Source organism: Gymnoscopelus braueri (genome assembly GCF_963280865.1).
Source record: "Gymnoscopelus braueri genome assembly, chromosome: 8".
Classification (NCBI taxonomy): domain Eukaryota; kingdom Metazoa; phylum Chordata; class Actinopteri; order Myctophiformes; family Myctophidae; genus Gymnoscopelus; species Gymnoscopelus braueri.
The window spans coordinates 9145842-9170595 of record NC_137609.1 but is presented as its reverse complement, the minus strand read 5'-3'; the positions used below and the strand labels follow the sequence as shown (position 1 = coordinate 9170595).

General features: G+C 42.8%; 2 protein-coding genes across 2 annotated transcripts; one reads left to right on the top strand and one right to left on the bottom strand.

Annotated features, from left to right (window-relative positions):
- Window positions 1-409: 409 nt before the first annotated feature.
- LOC308091219 (E3 ubiquitin-protein ligase TRIM62-like) lies at window positions 410-9743 on the top strand. Its single transcript, XM_080436662.1, has 8 exons — window positions 410-662; window positions 2569-2801; window positions 3036-3081; window positions 3976-4071; window positions 5339-5563; window positions 6061-6083; window positions 6550-6671; window positions 7645-9743. Exons 1-8 carry the CDS (start codon window positions 411-413, stop codon window positions 8196-8198), a joined length of 1551 nt encoding a protein of 516 aa, XP_080292788.1. The 5' UTR covers window position 410; the 3' UTR covers window positions 8199-9743.
- An 11128-nt stretch (window positions 9744-20871) lies between these two features.
- Window positions 20872-21741, bottom strand: LOC308090670 (proteasome inhibitor PI31 subunit-like; the record flags this gene model as incomplete). Its single annotated transcript, XM_080435936.1, has 1 exon — window positions 20872-21741. The coding sequence occupies one exon, from the start codon at window positions 21739-21741 to the stop codon at window positions 20872-20874; it is 870 nt and encodes a 289-aa protein (XP_080292062.1).
- Window positions 21742-24754: the final 3013 nt, after the last annotated feature.

The following is a 24754-nucleotide window of genomic DNA, read 5'->3' as shown; positions in this document are numbered from 1 at the left end:
AGCCTAAGGTCCTGTGTATTCAATTCATTGTAATGAATGATGAATGATGAATGGTTTGAGAATGATTTGTAAAGCCCTTTTACAAACAACAACAAAAAAACACAAGATGAATTGAAATAATAATATTTTTAAATAAATGTGAAAAAACACAAAACCGAGAAAACCATAGACTATATATTTATATATATATTTAAAGACTACACTTAGTTGTGATTGGTTTAGAGAGATATGACGCGTCACGCACCTTGCATGATGCGTCACTGTGCGTGATGCGTCATATCTGCCTAAACCAATCACAACTGAGCGAGGCTCTCTTTGAATGTTTGTTTTCCTGTTTCTCTCTTCACTCTCTCTCTCTCTCTCTAATCTCCTCACGGGTTCAACGGTAACAAACACATGTTAACAACAATATGGCGACCAACTTAGCAGCTCGCGTTAGCAACTTAAAAATCACCATTAACAACAACACGACTAACAACAGCGTCCACGACGACCATGAGGACGACGTGAAGAGAGAGCTTCAGTGTCCCATCTGTCTGGACTACTTTAAAGAGCCCGTCATCCTGAGCTGCGGACACAACTTCTGCCGAGGCTGCATCTCCCTGCACTGGAGCCGCACGGGGGAGAGGAACCACGGCTACGAATGTCCCCAGTGCAGGACGGTGTGTAAAACGATAACGACATATGTGAACCGTACGGACGGGTAACATCCGTGGCTTTAAGGAAAGCACTTTATATTATGCATTTGTACATGTATGTTAGAAGTACCGGCGTTAAACACAGACTTCCAGTGGCTATTTGGGGTAAGTGGCCAAGACTATCAGAGATTGACTCATTTCGGTCAGTCTTCGTCCAAGGCTAACCCCAGTGCAGAACGGATGACATTATTCGAACTGTATTTGTCTGTCGATAAATAAGGGGTTTTGTAATGAATACCGTCTGTCTAAAAACACTTATTTATCGAGATTTAACAGACTGGTTGCCTGAAGGCCATTGTATCTCCTCGTTGCCGTTGATATGAGTGTAAATACCGGCTTTCGCCTGCCGCAACAGCGCCACTGCACTCCATTGAGGAATGGCCACAGACGCAATTAAAACACTTATTTATCGAACACTATTTGAATATTACGGAACACAAACCACCCGTACGGACAGGTAACATCCGTGGCTTTAGGGAAAGCACTTTATATTTTTAAATTTGTACATGCATGGTAGAAGTACGGGCTTTAAACACAGAATTCCAGTGGCTATTTTGTTGTAAGTTGCCAAGACTGTCAAGAGATGAACTCATTTCTGTCAGTCTTCGTCCAAGGCTAACTAACCCCAGTGCAGAGCGTTTTGTAACATAACTTTTACATTACTATGATTAATTACTCCCGTGCAGAACGGGTTGTAGTGAAGTTACCGGAGTTCATTTACTAGTTTACTTTACATTACTAGAACGGTTTGTAAAGTTAGTTAGGACTACGTTGTTTTATTCTATTATTAGTAGGCCTATCTTGTTGTTTTGTGTTGGCACAGTCTCTGGTTCCTCAATCATTTTGCTGGGAACCCCTCTGGACCCCTGGGGGTCCCCAGACCCAGTGTTTTTTAGGGAACCTCAATGTAAAGATTCTTATCTGTTGACCCAGTCCATGGGGGACCCTCCCTCCCTGCCTGGAATCAGAGGTTTGAGGGACTGGGAGAGAGGGGGGGGGGGGGGTCATTTATTTATTCATGACTTTATTCAAGCTGGTTGGCACAAAGTTGCACCCAATGGAGCAGTCTTTCTTATGCTAATCTTCTTAAATAAGCCTGTGACACATTACCAGGGTTCGATTTGCTGCTGGTTGAGGATGGGGGAAATCCATGCCACCCCCCCCCCCCCCCCCCCCCCGATCATATTTTTTTTATGGGTGGTGGGGATATGTTTAATACATGCTGCTGGTCAGGCTGACCTGATACATTCAAATTGGGACATAACACCCCCTTTTCTCCCCAATTTTGTCGTCATGCAAATGAATTCCTCCCCACACACACGTCTGTGTTTTGTCACTGCTGTTGCAATATGGGAACCCATCGGCAGAAATAAATGCATTTTAACCTACTAAGTGAAATAACTAGTTTGACATTTGTTTGACAATATCACAGTTTAACAATAATACAATATCACATTATGTGGATCTCAGGATCCACATAAATATGGCATAATAATAATAATAATACATTTTATCTGTATTGCACTTTACATTTGAAACAAACCTCAAAGTGCTACAGTACATAATAAAACAAGAGGGGCATGGTCCCAATGTGTACCTACCTAACCTAAAACCTAATAAAAAATATATTATTCATCAAAACACAGTTGAAAAATCAAATAAAAAAACAACTAGATAACCTATCCTGAGAGAAATTCAGTTAACCCATTGTCCCATTCAATACGGGAACGCATCTGTGTCATTTTAGATTTATTTGGCTATTTAAAAAATTGCCCAAATAAATCTAAAAATGACAGAGCTGCGTCCCCGATTGAATGGTCTAATTAAGCCAACTACAATGACTGTTCCAAACATTGTTTGTCTTTAACAGGTGTTCAGTGAGATGACCTTGACCAAGAACTTTGTGGTCCAGAACCTGGTGGACAGACTGGACGAGCTGAACGAGCTCCGTTGTCCTGCGCCGGCGCCGCCCCCCTGTCCCGCTAAGGTCAACGCTAAGGTCATCAGCGGCCAGTGTGACGAACACGGCGAGGAGCTGAAGATGTACTGCCAGACGGACCTGTGTCGCATCTGTGTGGTCTGCAGAGAGTCCAGAGCCCACAGGTACTGTATTATCTGTGGTTCTCAGCCTTGTCCAGAACCCCGAAATTGATATGTATTTGGCCACGGACCCCCATCTGAAAATGTGTTGTGCCAGGGACCCCCAGAAGAGAAGATTTTGGTTTAAAAAATGCACAAGCAACAACAGCCATGTCCTCACAGTCCTGAGTGTCACTGATGTTTCAATACAGTATGTCCTTTTTTTGTTTTCACACTTGGTTCTGTTCTTCTCATCAGACATCATGAGGTCTTCCCAGTGAGTGAAGTTGTCAGCGACATGAAGGTGAGGCCTCAGCTTTGATGTTTATTCCACTCTGCATAATACCATCATGTTATGCTCCTCTGGTAGGCTTACACACATTTCACGTAAACTTTATGAAAATCCACCAATGGGCATGACTGTACAAGTAAGAATGTTTGTTGAACCCTTTGGAAATTGTTATAATTTACTCGTTTTGTTTTTGGTGTTTTTGCATCTGCAGTGAAATGGCTTGTTTTGGAAAATTGTTTGTTGATAATGTTATGTCCCAATTTGAATGTCATTATAACAGATCAAGCATACCTTGGCTAAGCAGATGTGTAGACTGCAGAATAGATTACTTGCAAGTTGCAACATCATTTTGCTCCCAAGATGATTGAGGCTAATCATTTATTGTGTTTGTGCAATTCTACCCTGCGTGTGCAGCCCTAGAACCAAAAAAAAAGAGTGTGGGTGCCCCCTTGTGGATCAAACTGTTCACTTGGGTCATGCCAGAAAAGTAGGGCTGGGAGTAGATATATTCTGATATATGACTAGACATTGTCTGGGATTTTGTATATTGTAATCTCACAATATGGCATACATGTTGTCTTTTGGTTTTAATCACTTAAGCCTTATTTATACTTAAATGTTTTTTTTTTTTAAATGTTAGCTTGTAGATCAAAATATCTATCAAGGTATTTTGTAAAGAAAAATAAATACAAATATGGTGATAGTTGATTTGATTTATCCATATCGCCCATCCCTACAAGAAAGTCAGTCAGGCCAGTCTTGCTTTGCAGTGACCGCTCTCTTCACTGGAAGCTAATCAGAAATCCTTTCAAGTATGGTATGTACAGGTATGCAATACTGTGATTCATGTGTTTCTTGTAATATTTCAGTGTCATTTATTTGTCGATTTATCTTTATCCCTTTTAGGCAACGCTGGAATCTACGCTGGAAAATCTCACATGGCACAGGACTCAGTGTGAGAAAGTCAAAACCACAGAGGAGCGTGACAAAACTGAAGCCATGGTAAGTCATTTAGAATAGAACTTTGTACTGTCCGACAAAATACGGGTCAAAATATCGGTAATGGGTCATGTGGTTCCCAAACCTTTAGCTTGAGACCCAAAAGATACATTTTTTTGTCTCCCCGGGACCCAAAGTAGTGAAAATAGCAGATCTACAAGCTCACAACGCATCCGTGTTGTGATAGAAGTGGTCAAACTAGCAATATGTTTAGAAGCATTTTCCATAAAACACTAATGGTCTCGGATATTTCATAAAAGCCAAGGTTAAAAGCCTCAGTCTGTGATTTCTTCCCTGTCGTCGGCAGTATGTAGAACAGCAGGAACAATATAACTTAAACATAGTTTTACATAAATAAGAAAAAGAGGTTGCGCATCAACAATGGGTTCTCAGTGGAGTGCTAGACCCAAAGTCTAGTATACATATAAAAAAAATGAACTTTCAATCAGGCTCATAGCCGAAACGCGTAAGCGTTAATTTTATTGGTGTGCCAATAAAAAAAGTGGAAATGTGAGTAATTTGTCCTCCATTTGATTGAAATTTTTGGATGTGCTACCCCTTTGGAATTTTTGTAGTTCCTTTTTTTGATACATAGTTTTACATATTGTGTTAATTGTTTAGGAAACAGCGCTGGGGGGGGGGGCTCCTTTCACACCGTTTCACAAAATATCACATAATAGGACTTGGCCATACACATAATTTTTCAGTCGTAAGGTTTTATTCTGCTTTAACACATTCAAACCGGTCCATTAAAAACATCTGTATCATTTTTGATTTTAGCAACATAAAAAAAAAAACGTAAGGTCATTACACACCGGCGATTATGCCAATATACGCAAAATTCGGACTTGTTCCGAATAATTAAAAGACGCTTTTTCGCTCCATGGAAGCTTGTATTGACTTTATAAGGTTTTTAAAAAAAAACGTATTATTCGCATGAAAAATTCTCCCCCGGTGTGTAAGGAGCTTTAGGATTTAGAACGGTGGTTCTCAAAAATAGCACATGCACTTGTACATCTGCTATTTTTGAAACATCTTGAAAGTGTTAGAAAAATTTTGAATAATTTTGATATATATTTTTTTAACACAAATCTTCTCTTCTGGGGGTCCCTGGCACAAAACATTTTCAGATGGGGGTCCACAGGCCAAATACATATCATTTTGGGGGGTCCTTGGCACGCAAAAGAAGTTTGACAACTACTGATTTTAGAAGGCATTTTAGTAGAATCGTCCTCAGGTCTTAATGGGGTCCATGCACCATGTCTTTCAGAACATGAAGAAGAAGCTGAGGGAGAAGATCGAGGCCGACGTGGGACATCTGGTCCAGTTCTTACTGGACGAGAGGGACTCCATGCTGGACCAGCTGGACGCCGACGAAGAGAGGACGATACAGGCCATCAACGACAACCTGAAGCTGGTGGAGGCCCAGCTGGCGGCCGCGGACAGAGACATCGCCACCATCAGCTCCCAGCTCACCGGGGAAACCAGCTTTGAGGTAAAGGAACTCATTAGGGCTGTCACCATTACAGATTTAAACCCTTTAAAGACCGGGAACGCATCTCTGTCATTTTTACATTTCTTTGGGCTATTCAAAAATAGCAGATCTACAAGCTCATAGCGTGGCACTGCACTGAGTGCCGCGCTACGAGCTTGTAGATCTGCTATTTTTGAAAAATCATGAAAATGTGTGCAAATCTTTGAATATGTGTTTTTTAGAGCGAACATTTGTAACTCAAATCTTTGCTTCTGGGGGATTGTAGAACTGCTATTTTCTGTATTTTTTGCATTGCATGACATCCTTGTTCAACCAAACATAAACTAGGGCTTACATGGTTCATGGATTTGTTGATGTATATATTAAAAAAAACGTTTTATTAAAAGAAGAACATGATCCATAGTTGCAGCCTTTGATTGGACATCATGTCATCCCAATTCAACACTGAATGAATCAATGAACATCATTTAAGACTTTGTGTTCTCTTCTCTCTACAGAACCTCACTAAGACACATGACAAGTAAGTGACTTATCTTCTCATTCCTCCCCCATCATCAAAGTAAGCCTATATAAAGCAAAAATAAATTCGCTGACCTTCCAGTGTGTTTCTGTGTAGAATATTTGCTGCTAATCTACTACAGTGTGTGCAGACAGGTGTTCTAAGATTCCCCAACTCATGTTGTCCAAATACATTCAAATTGTTTTTGTTTTCTCAAGATAAAGCATTGCCCCGGCATATACGGTACTTAATGAATGGCAGAAACTGGTTAAATATCTGCTACTTTTTGTCCAGTAAATGGGTGTTCATATACACACAGTCACGTAATTTAAAAACATCTATATATCCACGTCTCAGTCTCTGAATCTATCAAATGCATGATATTTGTTCTACCAGGTCTGAGTTGAAATTAATTTAATATTGAATGATTAGTGCATAATATGGCCATCACCTATAACGGAGCTCCTGTCTGTACTTTTCTCATCAGAATCCTACATTCCGAACCCATGGAGCCTCCTGCAGTGACAGACTGGCCGGTTACCTGGCCGGAATTGTCAGACCCCTTCCAGCTCATCATATGGAAGAAGATGATGCAGACTCTGCCTACTAGTGAGTTGACTATACACTGTATACACAGACATACACATCTGCATACCCACCAGAGTCCTGCCACCCTACCTGAGACCGATGGTACCCAGATTGTGGGTCAATTTTGGGCATATTTTCTCATAGAAGGGTCAGACTTTGGGGGACTTGGTGCATTTTGTTTTTGGCTGACAAAATCTTAGGCTAGGTATATCATCTTTCACAATACACACCATATTACAGAATTCTTGTAAGCTACTTTTCATTTGGCCTTGTGTGTGATGTTTTAGCTGGCTAATATTCCACTCTGCGAAATCAGTCACCCGAACCAACGACAGGTTTTCTCGATGAATCTATCATGGTTAAAATGGAGTGTCTGATAAACATGAATATCAGATATCTAGATACTCAACCAAGCAACTTAAAAACTGTCCGGGGTGCTCACAAAAACCTGAGTAGATGTTAAAATGACGCCAAACATGTTTGAAAGTGAAATATCCCTTAACCCATTTAGACCTGAGGCCGATTTTAAAAACGCTAAATCCCCAAAAGGGGTTCCTGGCTTGAAAGGTATAGTTAGGTTACGTAATGGGGTTCTAGGTCTAAATGTGTTAAGGGTGCAGTCACACCGAACTTTGACTCTGCCAATGCTTTTCAATGGGAACTGAGCAGTGTTCTTTTTTTGGGAAATTCACGGATCGCAACAAACCGCTCCCCTTTCTCATGGGGAGCAACAATACGTCCGTCTCCAGACTTAGATTCGTGGGGTCACACTGTGCTCCACGTGAATAGTTTCCACACGTCGTGTCCAAAAAAGTTCAATGCAATTCAAGTCTGGGTGTGGGTGAGACGAGAATGCGTCTGATTTTCTAAGATATTTTGGGGGTTATTTTCATACCCATTTTCATACCCAGTCTCACCTAAATGGGGCCAAAATGGAAATTTTGAAAATGGCTAACCTTCCTTGCTTTACTTGTCCCAACAACAACAACCCCAGAGCCTCAGAACCTGATGTTTGACCCAGACACGGCTCACCGGGGCCTCCTCGTCACGGACGACGGCACCGCGGTGGAGAAGACGGACATGTGGCTGGAGGAGAACGTCAAGCTGCCCCAGCGCTTCAACAAATTATTCGGCGTCCTGGCCACGGACGGCTTCTCCTCTGGCCAGCACTACTGGGAGGTGAACGTGAAGGACAAGTGCGTACAACGACTGGGGGTGACCCGCGAGTGCAGCGGCCGGAAGGGCTTCGTGAGCCTCAAGCCGTCCGCGGGCTACTGGACGCTGTCCCAGCAGCAGCTGAAACAGCGTCGGCTGCAGTTATCCAACCAGGAGGGCGGCGCCGTCCCCGTGGAGAACGTCGACAGCGAGCTGCTGCTCGTCGGCGTGTTCCTGGACTACGACGGCGGACGCGTCAGCTTCTACGACGCCGCCAACATGAAGAAGCTGTGCGACTTGGACGCGTCCTTTAAAGGCCAGCCTGTGTATCCTTTCTTCAGCGCCGGGAAAAACGACAGCAGGGGCCGGCTTCAGTTGTGCCACTATTACTAGGCTGTTTGAGCAGTTTAAACCATTGGTTCTCAAAGTGGGGTCCGGGGACCCCCAGCGGTCCTTGAGGGAGTTCCAGGGGGTCCCCAGCTAAATATGGGTCTGTAACTCAGAGAGTGTACATCCATTTGGTTCCATTTTTCTCTGAGTTAAATTAACATTGATTTTACAATATAAATTGGGGTCCCAGAGATAGAAATGCCATTAAATGGGGGTCCGTAGCCTAATGCATGTCAGGGGGTCCATGAAATTAAAATGTTTGAGAATCACTGCTATGGCCGTAAAAATCTTCTCTTATGGGGGTCCATGCGGCATATCTTTTCAAATGGGGGTCTTTAATAAGTGTCAATTTGGGGGTCCTTGACATGAAAAAGTTTGAGAACCACTGGTTCTTCTCAACGCTGTGTTTGGGGGGACACACCGTTGGTATCATTTGTACCCTCAGAGTTGCAGACCTGTAAGAGTCAATTTGAACCCCTGGTGGTGGTCCCCCGGGCCCTACGTTAAGAACCAGTGGTTAAAACCCATGTTCACCGGATCTTCAGTAAGGATTAGTGAGATTAAGCATTTAATAGTTTGCAAAAACAGCCTAGATGGCTCGTTTAGTAGAGATAATCTAAAGAGATTTGTCATTGCTCAGATTTTTAGAAAGGTTTATGTTCTAACCTAAATGTGCAGAAGCCAAGCGCAGTGATGTGTGTTAATAATTTGAGTAATACTTGGAAAATAGAAGATCTACAAGCGATGAGCGCTGTGAACTTATTTTTTTCAATGGTTTGAATATACAAAACGGGGCTTAAGTGGTTCCGTTTATCAGTCGCTGAGAGAGCAGTTCAAAGTCAAAAACCTCTAAAATTAAATCTGTCAACATCCATCTTCATATAGTTTGTACTCAGTTTGGAGACGCTAAATGCTTTTAGGTCACGTTTTATTTTGACTGAATCGAGCTTTAATGTAAAGCATGTTGATTTTCTATATCAGTGTTTTACTTCCTTGAAGTGTTCTGAAGGTGCCTTGTCTGAGAACCTGTCTTACTGAAACCATTTCCAGATCTACAGTACTGTATACCAGTGGTTCTCAAAGGGGGTCCAGGGATCCCTTCCAGGTCTGTATTATAGCTTTGATCCATGCCTATAGAAAGGCTTAGTCACTTATCATTCATAGTCCAGGCAGGAAACGGATGGTTTCTCTGACTGTTCAATATGGCCATATTTCTGTTGAACTTTTGGACTTTTTTTGTGAGGGGGTAGTCCAGACTGCTTAGCCAATAAATCTAACTTTTTCTCCTTCTTGTCATTTTGCTGTTTAGTCAGTTCTCAGTTATGATGAAGCAAATATTTTCTATTTTTTTGGTTTTCAACATTAAAAACATTTCATTGCCCCTTGCCTTCCCCCCAGCACAAATACAAGTTTTAAACGTATCTTGACAACTCTTGATTGTAGGTTCAGCACCATTTTCTGTTAAAAGTTTTAATTGTAGCTAACCTGTTCCAATCCAAACCATTGAATATACCCTGTTCTATGTTGGTTCTTCTCTGTTTTGTGTGTATATATTTGACTTTAAATAAAACATCATTCTTTTCTATAAAGACCACTAGTAAAGTTTTTTTTTTAAATATTTCTTTAAATCACAAATGTATAAAACATCCCCAAGAAATGTTTTATTCTCCATTCTGTTGAGAAATAATTGGATTCAAGGTACTCCATAGAATATGACACCAGACAGGTCTTGAGCTAAATAATTTGGAAACAATGATTTATATTAACGCTTGTCTAGTCTTCCGACCACTCATACCCTTTACGTCTGCCTCACATTCACACACCAGCGGTGGAGGCAGCCATGCAAGAAGGTACCACCCTGCTTGACTGGACCAATCAGGGGTTGACATGATCGCCAGGAGGGTCCAGGGATCAAACCAGAAAACGTTGTGGTTCCCAGATTGGCCTCTCCTGAGCCACTGCCTCCCCCATAACCGCTGTCGGGTAGAAACCTCTTATCTCCATATCATCTAATTAATGCCCTATTGATCATACTACAGCGTCACACGAAAGCATAAAAAGTAACAGACATACAAGCTCGAAACGCAGTGCGATGCAACGTGTTTTGAGCTGCTACTTTTGTTGTTTTTGAATCCTGAAAAGTATTCTAGATGTCTGTTTCTGTCTGTCAACCTGTGTCCCCATATGTGGAGAACTCTGTATCTGTCGGTCTCATTTATGCCCATATATGGAGATCCTGGATGTCATCAGTATATGCCCATTTACTGGAATGCCCATATATGGGCATATTGGTTGGATCTGTAGCAGAGTCAACCGATCAAGCATACCACACCACACCATTGCGCCAAGGAACCATTGGGCCCTCAGCAGGTGTCTTCTAATGCTTTTGAGTTGTGTTCTTTTGTATTTTAGCCTTGAAAATACTCCAACATTGAACTATAGGAGTACAGGGATTTGAACATGGAACCTCTGTGCTGGAAGTCAGATCAATTGTCCTCTACACTATCACTCACGTCACTCTCAGCAGAGGTCTCTTAGTATTTTTGAAGCGTTCTGTCATATGTTAGCCTTCGGTTATTATAAGTTAAGTTGAAGTACTCTTGCATTGAACTATATTGAACTATAGGAGGACTGGGACTTGAACACGGCCATTAGACCACTACACCATCACTCAGTCACTCTCAGCAGATTCTCTTGGTACTGTTCAAAGGTCACGTCTCGCCTAGACAAAGGATCCGACCCAAATTTTGACCTGATGGTCAAGATTCAATTTATCCCCTGAGCAAGCAGGCCGGCTCTATTAGTTCAATGGTAAACATTTCAGCACTTGCGCAGGAAACCAAGTTCAAATCCAGTGACGGCTTGTCCATTATGTTCAATGAGGCGATGCACCCCCCCAATGGGAGAGAGAGAACATTTTTATTCTACCATGTAACTAAAAGCTGTGATTGGCCATTGTATGGTGTTTCACCAAAAGTGGTGTCTTCAAACCAACTACTGAATGTCATAATGAGGGTCAAGAGTCTCGTGTAGCCGTAGGCCCGCCCCTTTGGGGGGCACCGCACCCAGGTCGGTCTCATTCACTTCAATGTTAATGTCAATTCCCCCCCCCCTCCCAGCCATTTCAATGCATGATTCTCTATGTGCTCCTGTGTGCTAGCCCACAGCTTGATAAACCTGCTATGACTGGCTCTCACTGATAACTACCCTCCACCCACACCCTGGAGCTCTATTCTGAGGTCTCTCTTACTTTTTATTTACAGCAAAAAAGTGTAAACATTTGAGAGGCATATTTTTGCTGGCATGTGACTTTTTTTTGGTTGACTATTATATTTTATTCCATATAACCCACATGCACATTCTCAATTTAGCGCAAAAAAGAAAAAAATGTTGAAGTACTTTCACAATGTAGCTGTAGTTATACAAACTACATTTCTCCCAGGGGTACAAATGCAGTGCAGGCTTAACAGAAGGGCTTTAGGTGCTGAAGCCACAGGGCATCAACCTTGGGGGGGGGGGGGCACCAAACGGCGGGGAGAAAGTGAAAGAAGACTCAACTATCGCAGAAAAGCAGTGAAATTTTGAAGCAGCGGCTGCTGAAGGAGCGCTAAAGCGGTGAAATGCGACGACGGCGAAGCGTCAACCCCCCCCCCCCCCCCACACACACACACACACTGCACCGGGCACCACGAAGGGTTAATCCGGCCCTGTACAAATGTAGTTTGTCCGAACTACTGCCGTGTATGTACATGTACTTACTAGAATGACAGCTTTAAGCAATGTATATAATTGCAGCAACGCACTGAGAAAGAGACTTTGCTGTTGTTTGTCTGGACTCTGACCTGTGACCAATCCAGGAGGTAAGTTGAACCCCCACAACGGCATAGGACCTCCCGGGGTCACTGAATCGCTCAAGCCTCTCCACCACGGCAAGGTCACAGCAATAGGAGAGGAGGTGGCCCTTAAAAGGACCTTTTTTTGGTTTCTTTATTTAGTGTGGCTTTAAAAAACTGACTTTTTTTTCTTTGTCCCCTTTTTAAATCAGTTAATTTATTCAATGTATTTATTTAATTATTATTATTATTGATTTATTCGTTTTTTTCACATTGCCCCCACCATGATATTTTTTATTTTTTATTTTATGTATACGATCATGAGTGGGCGGGGGGACCTCACTGACTAGAGGTCTAGAATCATTGTCTTCATCTACCTCCTCCACGTTGAAGCACACCACCTCACCACGTTAATGTTGTGGGCCTGTCACTGAGGCTGTGCCACAAAACCAAAGTTCTCGGGCCTTCCCACCACTCTAGATGCCGCGCTGCGGACAGTCCCATACCGCTCAAAGCGGTTTGAGCTCGGCCTGAAAGGTCTTGGAGCTTGCCGTACAAAGTTCCGATAACCAGTTGGTGCTGGTGGGTGCTGTTGGGGTACCTGACCCCCTGAACATTGTCCTTTTTGCTCGCAGACATCTCCATGTGGTCTCGAGCTATTCTTCTCTAAATCTTCCACCCTCCTCTCTCTCTTCTGCACCTCAACGATCCCCTCGCTGGATTTCTTCTCCAACTCCTTCACGGCCATCATCCACTCGCTCGCATCCGTCTTCCACTTGTTATGACGCTGCCAATTGGAGCGAAGCACCTTCTCCCACAGGTTTAACTCAAGCTTCTTCGCTTCCCTTTTCTTCCTCGCTTCAATCTCCTTACTCTCTGGCCTCTTCTCCGTCTTCAGATGCTTAACCTGTGCCTCCGGTTCAGCGACCTTCCTCATCTTGTTGACCACCCTCTTACCCTCCTCTACCCTTTTGCTCTTCTTCGCCACCTTACCCTCTGGCTTCTTCTCCCATTTCTTCTTCACCACCATCTTCTGTTCCTCCCCATCCACCGCCTCCTTGTTCTCCTCCTCCTCAGTGTTTGCTTCCAGCTCCTCAGGAGGAGACTGAAAGGGGAATGTATGTATGGGCTCTGCTAAGTGGGGCTCTGACGCGGGCAGGCTTTCCCTTTCCTCCGCCACCATAGTCTGTTCCACCTTCTCCTCCTCCTCAGTGTTTGCTTCCAGCTCCTCAGGAGGAGACTGGAAGGAGAATGTATGTATGGGCTCTGCTAAGTGAGGCTCTGACACGGGCAGGCTTTCCCTTTCCTCCGCCACCTGTTCCACCTTCTCCACCTTCTCCTCCTTCTCTGGGTTTGATTCCAGTAGCTGCTCCTCGGAAGACGGGCAGGAGAACGTATCGATGGACTGCTCTGCTGAGTGGAGCTCGCACGCAGGCGTGCTTTTCTTATTCTCCTCCACCGCCATCTTCTGTTCATCATCCTCCTGCAACTCATCAATCTCCTCGTCTGGTTTTGCTTCCAGCAGCACCATGACAGGTTGATAGACAAAGGTGAACTCATTGATGGACCTCTTTAAGTGGGGGAACCACGAAGGCTGGCTTTTCTTATCCAACTCCTCCCCCATCTCTTCTTCTGGCGTTGCTTCCAGCTCTTCTGGTTTTGCTGGTTTTGCTTCTGGTTTTGGTCCTGGATAGACGAAGCAGAACTTATTGATGGACTTGTCTAAGTGGGGCTCCCACATGAATTGGCTGTTTCTCTCCTTCACCTTTGTCTTACTCTCCTCCAGCCTCTTGTCCACATTGTTCACCACCTCAGGCCACTCCTGTAGCACGTTGTGGCCCTGAGATGATTGGATGGGATGTGTGCTGATCTCTCCAACAGTGCAGGGCTCAGCGCGATAGGCATTGAGCTCTCCATCAGTTGTGTAGAGAGCCGTGGAGTGGGTGCTGATCTCTCCATCACCATAGTGGGTAGTGGGGTGTATGCTGATATCTCCATCAGTAGTGCATAGGTCTGTGGAGTGGGTGCTGATCTCTCCATCACCATAGTGGTCTGTGGGGTGGGTGTTGATATCACCATCAGTAGTGCAGAGGTCTGTGGGGTGGGTGCTGATCTCTCCTGCAGCATAGGGCTGAGTGGGGAGGGCACTGATCTCTCCATCAGTATAGAGTTCAGGGGACAGAAACAGTTTTGGAGAAAAACCTTGGATGTCCTGATCTTCATCATGTGCACTGAAGGTCTGTCCTGTGTGTTGCCTCGATGCAGACGTTTGCATCATGTTTTCAGGTGTTGAACACTCCTCTATCAGCTTCTCCTCAACTTTACTCTCCTGCTCCTCTACCTGCTCCACGTCTACTCTCCCCTTCGGCTCCGTCTGCTGCTGCTCCTTTGTTTCCTCCTCATCTTCTTTCCTCTCCTCCTGCGCCTCCTTTTTGTCCTCCACCTTTTCTTTCTCCACTTTATTCCCGTCCTGCTGTACCACCCCATTCGTCTCCTCCTTCGCCACCCTTTCTTTCTCCTCTTTGTTCTCGTCCTGTACCACCCCATTCGCCTCCACTTTCTTCACCACCCTTTTCTTCTTCTTGTTCTTGTAATACTCCTGTACCTCTTTATCGGACACGAAACCCTTCATCGCCTCCACTTTGGCTGCCGGCTCGGGCGCGTCAAGGCCCTGCGCTGGCGGGACGGTGGAGGTGCCGGTCTCTCTTGAAGCGTAGGGCTCAGCGGGGTGGGTGCTGTCCTCTCCAGCGGCGTGGCGGGGGTCAGTGGACGGACACGGTTTTGGAGAAACGCTTTGAATGTCGAGATGATCATCCTGTGCCCTGGCGGTCTGTCCTGAGCGTTGCCTCCATGCAAGTGTGCTTTCAGGTGTCGAAGACTCTTCTGTCAGCTTCTTCATTTTACTACTCTCCTGTTCCGTCTTCTCCCGATCTCCGCTTTTCCTTTCTTGCTGCTCTATTTTGCTCTCTTGCTCTTCTATCCGCTCCCCTCTTTTCTCCTCTTTGTTCTGCTCCTCTGTCTTCTCTACGTTCCTCCTCTCCTCCTCTGTTCTCTCCTCTTTCCTCCTACCCGGCTCCTTTTGCTCCCGCTCCTCCCTTTTGTCTTCCACCTTCTCTTCCTCCTTTTTGTTCGTGTCCCGTATCCCGTCATTGCCGTCCAATTCCCGTCCCGTGCCTCTTGACTGTGCGACTGAAGCGGTGGACGCCGCCCTCCTCTTCATCTTCTTATGAGACGACCCCTTTCCGCCGGGCTTTTCCTGTTCTGTCTTCCGGAAGGTCTGTCCCTTGGGTTGCGTTGCTAATAACATATTTGCAGGTGTTCTCGTTGAAAAAATGATGTTTGAGGGATTTCTCTTGTATATTCTTAATGCAATTCAACGCAATTCAACTGAATTTCAGCTTCAGGTCAGTGAAGTGAAGGTGAAATTAAAGGAAATTACTCGAGTCTGTTCTCTTTCTCGTCTAGTATTTCTTGTTGAAAAATGATGTTTGAGGGATTTCTTTTGTATTATTATTCTTACTTGAATTCAACACAATTCAACTCAACTTCAGCTTCAGGTCAGTAAAGTGTAGGTTAAATTACATTAAATTACTTGAGTGTCATCTGGTCTGTTCTCATCCTCTTCTAGTATTATTCTTATTATATTCTTCTATAATGAGGTGTGCACCCTAGCAGACAAAGACTGGCCAACTGGCAGCTATATCACTGACAGGCCTTTTAAAGGCAGTGCCGCTACGTCACTGATATGTCACAGGGCATGCCGAGGCACGGGTATAACCATATATGGAAGGCCAATGTAGGGAAGGTTAAAACACTAAAACATTTCTTTCGATGTTAAAGCAATGCTAACGGCATCTTTGATATGGGATGGCTGACCCCTTGATAGTGATCAGTCATCAACACGACGCCAGCAGCAGTTTTTTTTTAATCACATCAGGGATCCTCATGTGTCCACATGGGGATGGACTAAATATGGAGATATGGGGCGTCATCAGGATGCCCATTCACCGACCTCATGCTGGGCACCGCACTCCCTCAGGCCCTTGGCGTCACGCGAGCTGAGATTGAAGTCAGTTGGACGGTTCATCCCTGATGTCATCAGTATATGCCCATATATGGGTATTCAAATATGGGAGACTGTAATTGGTAGTTGGTTGTAGGTCTAACCAATTGTGTCCAGAGCCATTCTTTTGATCCCGTCCCTTGGAAAAAAACATCCTCATAGAAGAACCAGACTCATATCCATGCAGTCATATAGTCTGGCTGCATAGTAGAGGCTGCTTCTCCTGGCCTTTTAGTTCTAGTTTTAGCCTCTGGGACATTTAAGAGACCAGTGCCCGAGGATCTGAGAGCTCTGCCAGGCACATACCCAGAGAGCATTGCAGATAAATAGGCATTTCCATGTAGTGATTTAAAAAACAGTAAAAGGACCTTAACATCGATTCTAAAACTAACAGGCAACCAGGGAGTGACTTTAAAATGGCGGTGATGTGTGCTCTCCCTCTGGTCTTACAGTACAGATAAGGTTATTACTGTGTTCTGATGGACAGTTATGCTGCTACTGTATGCTATGCAAAGCATTGTTAGCTTGTATTTTACACCGCTGTAAACATAGAGTATTAATAGTTATTAACCACTTAAACCCCAGCATCCGCGTTGCGTTGCAACCGGTTGTGTGCATGCTTGTCGATCGGCTATTTTCAGTGAAAGCTTCCCCCACAATGACAGAAAACAGAAAATATAAAGACCGGGAACACATCTGTGTAACCACTTTAACCATTGTTTTATACTTTGGCTATTCAAAAATAGCAGATCTACTCCAGTAGACAATAACCCCTTTATCCATATTTTATATACGATGACTATTTATATTAATATTTTATACGATGACTATTCAAAAGTAGCAGATATACAAGCTCACAGCGCGGCACGAAGTGACGCGCTGTGAGCTTGTATATCTGCTATTTTTGAACCTTTTTCGAAAAATCCTGAAAGTATATCTGCTATTTTTGAACCTTTTTCGAAAAATCCTGAAAGTTTTTGAAGAATTTCAAATAATTTGGCTTTTTTTTAAAACACAAATGTTCTCTTCTGGGGGCACTAAGCATTTTCAGATCGGGGTCCGCGGCCATATATATGTATATGTATATATATGTATATATATATATATGTGTATATATATATATATATATATATATATATATGTATATATATATATATGTATATATATATATATATACATATATATATATATGTATATATATATATATATATATATATATATATATACATTTGGGGGTTCTTGGCACAAACAAAGTTTGAGAACCACTGATGTAAAGCCTCTGCTTCCAGCAGACTAAAGGTCCTTACACACCGGGGCGTTTTTTTTCATGCGAATAATACGTTTTTTTTAAAAACCTTATAAAGTCAATGCAAGCTTCCACACCAGTTTCGCGGAGCGAAAAAAGCGTCTTTTAATTATTCGGAACGAGTCCGAACTTTGCGTATATTCGCATATTCGCCTTAAGGCTAAAAGTAAAGACGGTGCTCGTGGTCTTGTTGGCACTGACCTTTAGACCAGTTAAAGACGGGGTGCCGTGATTTTCTATAATTTTTTCTCCCCCTAAAACATGATCATCAGGTATTATGGTTATACTAGGAGGAAGATTTTTTTCAAAAAAGTGTACAGAAAGTGTTAAAATTATGTTTTTATGTGGACATGTCTCCAGTTCCTGGTTCTCACCTTAGCACCTCCCACCTGAACCAGTCCTAGTCCCTCCTCCTCTTCATACCCACACCTGTTGTGTTATGATAATGAGGGGGAGGGTATATTTCTACTGTGTCATTAAAGCGCTGTTTTTCTACGTTTGACCTTCAAGGTTTCAGCCTCCAGGAAGAAACTCAAAATAGTCAGAGAAGACATAAAACACCATAAAACACCACCAGGGGGCTTAATGAAGTTCTATCAACCTCATAGACACATGAAAAACTGAAAAAGTGCAAAACCATGGCACCACCTCTTTAAACATGGTGTGTCACTACGATGACTTACGTGAAGAAAGGATAAATAAATGTTTCAATTGATAAATTGACAGTATGCCTAGGCCTATATTGCCTACTAGTTCATATAAACTTGACCAATGCTCTCATTTAATAGGCCTACAAACAGTGGTGGAAAAAAGTACTACATTTCTTTACTTAAGTAAAAGTATTAATATTGCAATGTAGATATACTCTCTTACAAGTAGAAGTCCTGCATTCAAAATCTACTTGAGTAAAAGTACAAAAATACCGGCATCAAAATATACTTCAAGTACCAAAAGTATAAGTAATATTGTGCAGAATGTCCCATTTCACAAGTTCAAAATGTATAAAAAAATCTTTTGAAAATAGCCGATCTACAAGCTCGCAATGCGTCGCATCGCGACGCATTGTGAGCTTGTAGATCTGCTATTTCCAAATGGCAGAAAAGTATATAGGGCTGATTAGTGTGTTTTGTAATAATAATCAAAATCTACAAAGTAACTAGTAACTAAAGTTTTCATATAATTGTAGTGGAGTAAAAGTACAAGATTTTCCTCTGAGATGTAGTGGAGTAGAAGTAAGTACTGAAAATTGTAAATACTGAAGAAAGTAAAAAAATACTTCAAAATTGTACTTAAGTACATGTTACTTTACAGCACTGCCTACAAATAGTACTGTATTTATTTATGTACAATAGGTTCCCAGCTTAGGTACTTGCCCTGCTTTAGGAACTGGCCGGGTCGGTACACTTGTAACATCCCCAATTTTAACTCTGGAAAACATGTTGATATAACTATATGATATTGCGGCTGAATTGCGTATTATAAGCTTGAACAAACTACAGTCGTCACTCTGTCCTAAATGACCACCATTATTTGAAAGTTGCAAATGCTGCAAAACTGTAGCTACAGTATGTATGCACTCTTTGGTATCGTCTCATGATATTGTTTTCATTCTGTGTCACAACATTAAACAAACTGCAGTACTTGCGTGGTAAACAAGATCCCCCACTAGAGGAAGCTATTGTCACATTCCGGTCTGCAACGTTTAGCCCATTATTAGCCTTTATTAGAGTGATTTTTCAGTTGGGCCAGGTGGACAGTGGAACACCCTAACTAATAGAGCATTGGTTCTCAAAGTGGGTTCCTTGAGGGAGTTCCAGGGGGTCCCAAGCTAAATGATAGATAGTTAGGAACCAAATTGACCCTTGTCAGAGAGTGTACCAAATGGACCCTGACGGGTCCATTTGGTTCCATTTGTACGCTCTCAGAGTTAAATTAACATTGATTTTACAATATAAATTTGAGTCCGAGCGATAGAAATGCCATTAAATGGGGATCCGTAGCCTTAATGCATGTCAAACTGGGGGGTCCTTAAAATTTAAATGGTTGAAAATCACTGCTAGAGCCGTACAAAATCTTCTCTTATGGGGTCCTTGGCATATCTTTTCAAATTGGGTTCGCGGGCTAATAAGTGTCAATTTGGGGGTCCTTGACATGAAAACGTTTGAGAACCACTGTAATAAGAGTACCGAAGTCCTGACCGAAGTCCTCCCACTACCACTTTGTTTCCTGTTGAAAATACCATAGGGTAATATAAGAACTGTGTTCCAAAAATGATCAGCCACATGATTCTGTCAGGTTTGTGACTCTGTGTCATTCTCTGCTGGAAAAAGTACTCAAATGTTTTACTTGAGTAAAAGTATCAATACTGCAATAAAGAAATACCCTGTTACAAGTGAAGGTCCGGAATTCAAAATGTACTTGAGTAAAAGTACAAAGGTATTGGCATCAAAATGTACTTAAAGTACCAAAAGTAAAAGTACTCACTATGCAGAATGTCCCATTTAAATTTTTTCAAATGTATAAAAATCTTTTGAAAATAGCAGATCTACAAAGTTGCTTGTTTGTAGATCGGCTATTTTCAAATGGCCGAAATGTATAGGGCTGAAGTGGTTAATGTATGTTTTGTAATAATAATCAAAATCTACAAAGTAACTAGTAACTAAAGTTTTCAAAAAAACGATCCAAGATGTAGTGGAGTAGAAGTAAAAATATTGGAAATTGGAAATACTCAAGTAAAGCACAAATACCTCAAAATTGTACTTAAGTACAGTACTTAAGTAAATGTACTTAGTTACTTTCCACCACTGATATTGAGTTACATTTGATAACGTCTATGTTTGTCCAAAATGTTTCTTTTGTTTTACTCTTTGGATAAATTAGAAATAACCTTTTCACCGTCAGTTGATGCTTCATGTCCATATTAGTAACATTTCCTGGCTCATTTGTTTATTTTTGGAACCGTTCTTATATGACACTATGGCATTATCAATAGATAAAATAACTCTGTTGGGACAGCGGCCTCTAGTGGCAGTGATGTCAGACTTCAGTTCTTCATAGAGTGCAGTACCTAAAACAAACAAACAAGCAAACAAACAAACAAACAAACAAACAAGATGCTACAGAGAACATTTTGCATTTGTACTGTAAACTGGTGTATTCCTTTTATACTGTGATAATGTTTACATTATTATAAATGATGTTCCACTGATTTTAAATCTATTCTCAGAATTTATGTACTACCGACGATGCCCACTCAGGGACTACGGATGAAAATTTGCTCTTATCTTTGGCGCAAGATATGTATTGTGCATCGTCTGTTAACAATATCTTCAACAACATAATGACTGATCAACAAAACACAATAAGGCAATAAGGGCAGTAACCCACAGTCACAGATATTGAGTGTAAGCTGACATTTACATTAAGTTTTTAAACCATTCGGTTGGTGGTGCTGTCCATAAGGAGTCATTTTAGTCAACCTTCCTCAATGGTTGGGTCTGGCTCGTCTAGACGGGTCGAATACTCAAACCCTGGAGGTGGCAGGTGGTCCGGATCCGGCGCCGGTGGTCCGTACGGGTCGAAGCGAGCATCTGGGGGTACAGCTCCTGGAGGCAGGACGCCTGGGATCCCGCTGGACGGGTCAACCCGTGGCGGCATAGTGTGTCGACTGTGTCGTGGGTCCACTATCATCCCACCGCCCAGTGGATTCAACGGATCCAGATCTGCTCCCCCTGCCGCAAACGGATCCGGCCATCGTGCCGGAATGTCATGCCGGCGAGTGGGGAAGTGTCGAGTGGGGATGCGTAAAGGGTCGTCTTCAACTTCTATCAGCCTCCACCCAGCCACTTTCTCCTCATCTCGCCCATCTGTCTTCGTCTTCTTCTCTGCCTTCGACCCGTGTGGCGCCGGTTTCTCCGGAGACGACAGGAGCTGTGTTGTCACCTTCTCTGTCAGACTGTCCATGTCCTTGTACACGTGGTCGAACGACTGCAGCCGCTCAGCGTCCACGTGATCACTGATGTTCACCGTCAGGGCTGAGTCCTGCTGTGTGCTGGAGTTCATCAAGTTGAAGATCACGATGCTGTCGTCAACAGTGGTGGCTTTGAGCAGGTAGTGGCTGGTGCCGTCGTTGCCTTGGTAACGTAGCGAGTACAACTCCTTATTGTTGTTCCAGTCTGAGGGGAGCAACTCTGACCTCTTATCAGCGTGACCGGGCTCGTCTCCGGAGCCCAAACACTTGTATCTATTCTTGATCATAGCCCAGTGGACAAAACACACGACTGCATCTTGTGGGCAGCTAATGCTGTCTGCGACAAGAGTGTAAAATGACTCTAGTCCTTCCATCGTTTTGGTTTAGTGTACCTCTGCCGCTGCTTCTTTAAGTAGGCTAGCGCGTGTTAGCAAGCTGTGATCGTAAGATGCGTTCCGGTTTTAAGATTCTCGCGTCATCACTCTGGTGTCACTACATGTGTCAGCCATAGTGACATCAGAGTGATGACGCCACACCCAAATATGGAGTTAAATGAAATCCGATTGGCCTCTAGGTATTGGATAACCATAGCAACTTGATATAAACAAAACATGGATGAGGTGAAAAGCCTTTTTAACAGGTTGTAGGGTGAAACAGGAACAAGGAAATTGAAAAGGAAAAAAGAAAACAAATAATAGTTCAATCAGAAGTGTTTAATCACTTCCATCCTGGTGTACAACCTGCTTTACAAAACAGTATTCTAGAACTCAGTGTAGGTTTCTTCCTGTTAGCATGAGCAGAAAAAAAGGAAAGAAAAAAAGAAGAAAGAAAGAAATAACTACACTTCTTACCTCCACTGCTAGTAAAATATTCTAAAAAATAAATGTCCTCTGGGACTTGTGGCTTTCTTCCGCGGCCTCCTGTAGACCAAGCAATCGCAGGTTCTCCCTCCAACTCCGGTTCTCCAGGTCATCGTCTTGGATTGCAGATAGGCAATATTGTGTAGGTTTATAGTTTTTAAGCACTCAGTAACTTTTTTCATAGGCAAAATTAAATTAAACAGTTCCCACCGCTGCAAATACAAAAATAAATATACAAATTCGTCTTCTAGGAATCAGTGTTCTCATGGGCAAAAGAAAAATGTAAACAATAAAAGTCATGTGGGACTCAGTGTAGGTCTATACCTATTCTTAAGTTATCATGAACAAACAAAAAAATAAAAATAAAATTAATCTTCTGGGACTCAGTATCAGCAATTTTTCATGGACAAAAAAGAAAGAAAGAAAGTAGACCTGCATGGTCTACGAGAATAGTCAATAACGCTGTTAGATCCGCTATGCTGTCTGTTTGTAGCCTACTGATGTTGCTCTGTCGACAAAGTGGTGATTTTAGTTTTTTGGGGGGCCGGGTTTTCAGGTGAAATTATCACAATCTTTGATTGTATTCCGTTTTGACAGTTCAGATTCAGCTGGTATTGTTAAATTAGTGTGTTAAAGTTATTTTGTGTGAGGTTCAAAGAGCGCCACATTTAGCTGCCTTCTTGTTTCGTGGCTAGTGCCCCGTCTATAGTTTATTTATTTATCATTCTTTCTTTTCTTCCCCAATTTAGTCATTGTCAATTGCCTGCCAGGAAGCGATCCCGGGCTTATGCAGTGGTGGGTGTTTTACTTCTACGCCACACGGATGCCCCACTATAGAAGCTAAACTTTATTATTATTTTATTATTATTGTTATTAGTGATTTATTTAAATTTTTACGGCGTAGCTCTGTAAGAGGTAGCCGTCTATAAGAGGGGGTCTGTGTGTCTGTCCCGAGCCAATCTTGCAAACCGTTGACCAAATGTCTAGTGCACACTGTCACTATAGACACTAGCCTATTTTTTGTTCACATCATGTTCTGCACATTTCATTTTACTTTTGTTTTAAAATGGAAGTCAAAGGGGCACGGACCGTCCGAATTTGGGAATGGATGACGTCATGACATCAGAGGCAAGCCGTCTATAAGGAAATGAATGGCGGTAGGTATCAGGCTGAAATGTCAATTGAACAGTGCTAACTGAAACCTTGCCCAAATGTGTCATAGTCATAGTCTGGCCGCATGAAGTCCAAGATCCACATCGTTATTGGACCTAGTCTTGTTTTTGTACTGGCCCACACCATAAACTTTTGGTATACAGTATATATGCGATCGTGGGGGACATCACTGGCAGGCATTGGGGCCCAGCCCTTGTATTTATCTCCATAATGAAGCACACCTCATTACATAAGGTTGTGGGAACTGTTCTGTACAGGTGGTGCCTATTCATTAAATGACAAAACCAACATTATGGGACCTTCCCATCACTCCATTGAGCTTTACTCAGGTTAATACCATATTGCTCAAAGAGCTATTTGTGCAGTAAGGGGACTCTTTGAGCCTGGGGCCTCTTGGAGCTCGGTGTGAGGGATGTTTCCGATAAACAGTTGTTGAGGGATGTCGCCGATAAACAGTTGGTGAGGGATATTTCCCAAAAACAGTTGGTGAGGGATGTTTCAGATAAACAGTTGGTGAGGGATATTTCCCAATAACAGTTGGTGAGGGATGTTTCCGATAAATATTTGGTGAGGGATATTTCCGATAAGCAGTTGGTGAGGGATTTTTCCCAATAACAGTTGGTGAGGGATGTTTCCGATGAACAGTTGGTGAGGGAAGTTTCCGATAAACAGTTGGTGAGGGAAGTTTCCGATAAACAGTTGTTGAGGGATGTTTCCCATTAAAAGTTGGCGAGGGATGTTTCCGATAAACAGTTGGTGAGGGATGTTTCCCATTAACAGTTGGTGAGAGATGTTTCCCATTAACAGTTGGCGAGGGATGTTTCAGATAAACCGTTGGCGAGGGATGTTTCCGATAAACAGTTGGCGAGGGATGTTTCCGATAAAGGGTTGTTGAGGGATTCTTCTGATAAAAAGTTGTTGAGGGATGCTTCTGATAAAAAGTTGGTGAGGGATGTTTCCGATAAAAAGTTGGTGAGGGATGTTTCCGATAAACAGTTGTTGAGGGATGTTTCAGATAAAAAGTTGGTGAGGGATGTTTCCGATAAACAGCTGTTGAGGGATGTTTCCGATAAACAGCTGTTGAGGGATGTTTCCGATAAACAGTTGGTGGGCATTGGGATACCTGACCCCCTGAACGTTCTCCCTTTTCCTCAGAAACATCTTTGTTTGATGTCAAGCTAATGTCCTCCCTCTCTTCCACCATGCTCTCTCTCTTTTCCATGTCAGACACCCCCTCCTTCACTTTCTTCTCCAACTCCTCCACAGCCATCACCCACTCGTTAGCCTTGGTCTCCCACTTTCTAAAACGTTTCTTACTGGAGCGAAGGACTTTCTCCCACAGCTCCAGCTGCAC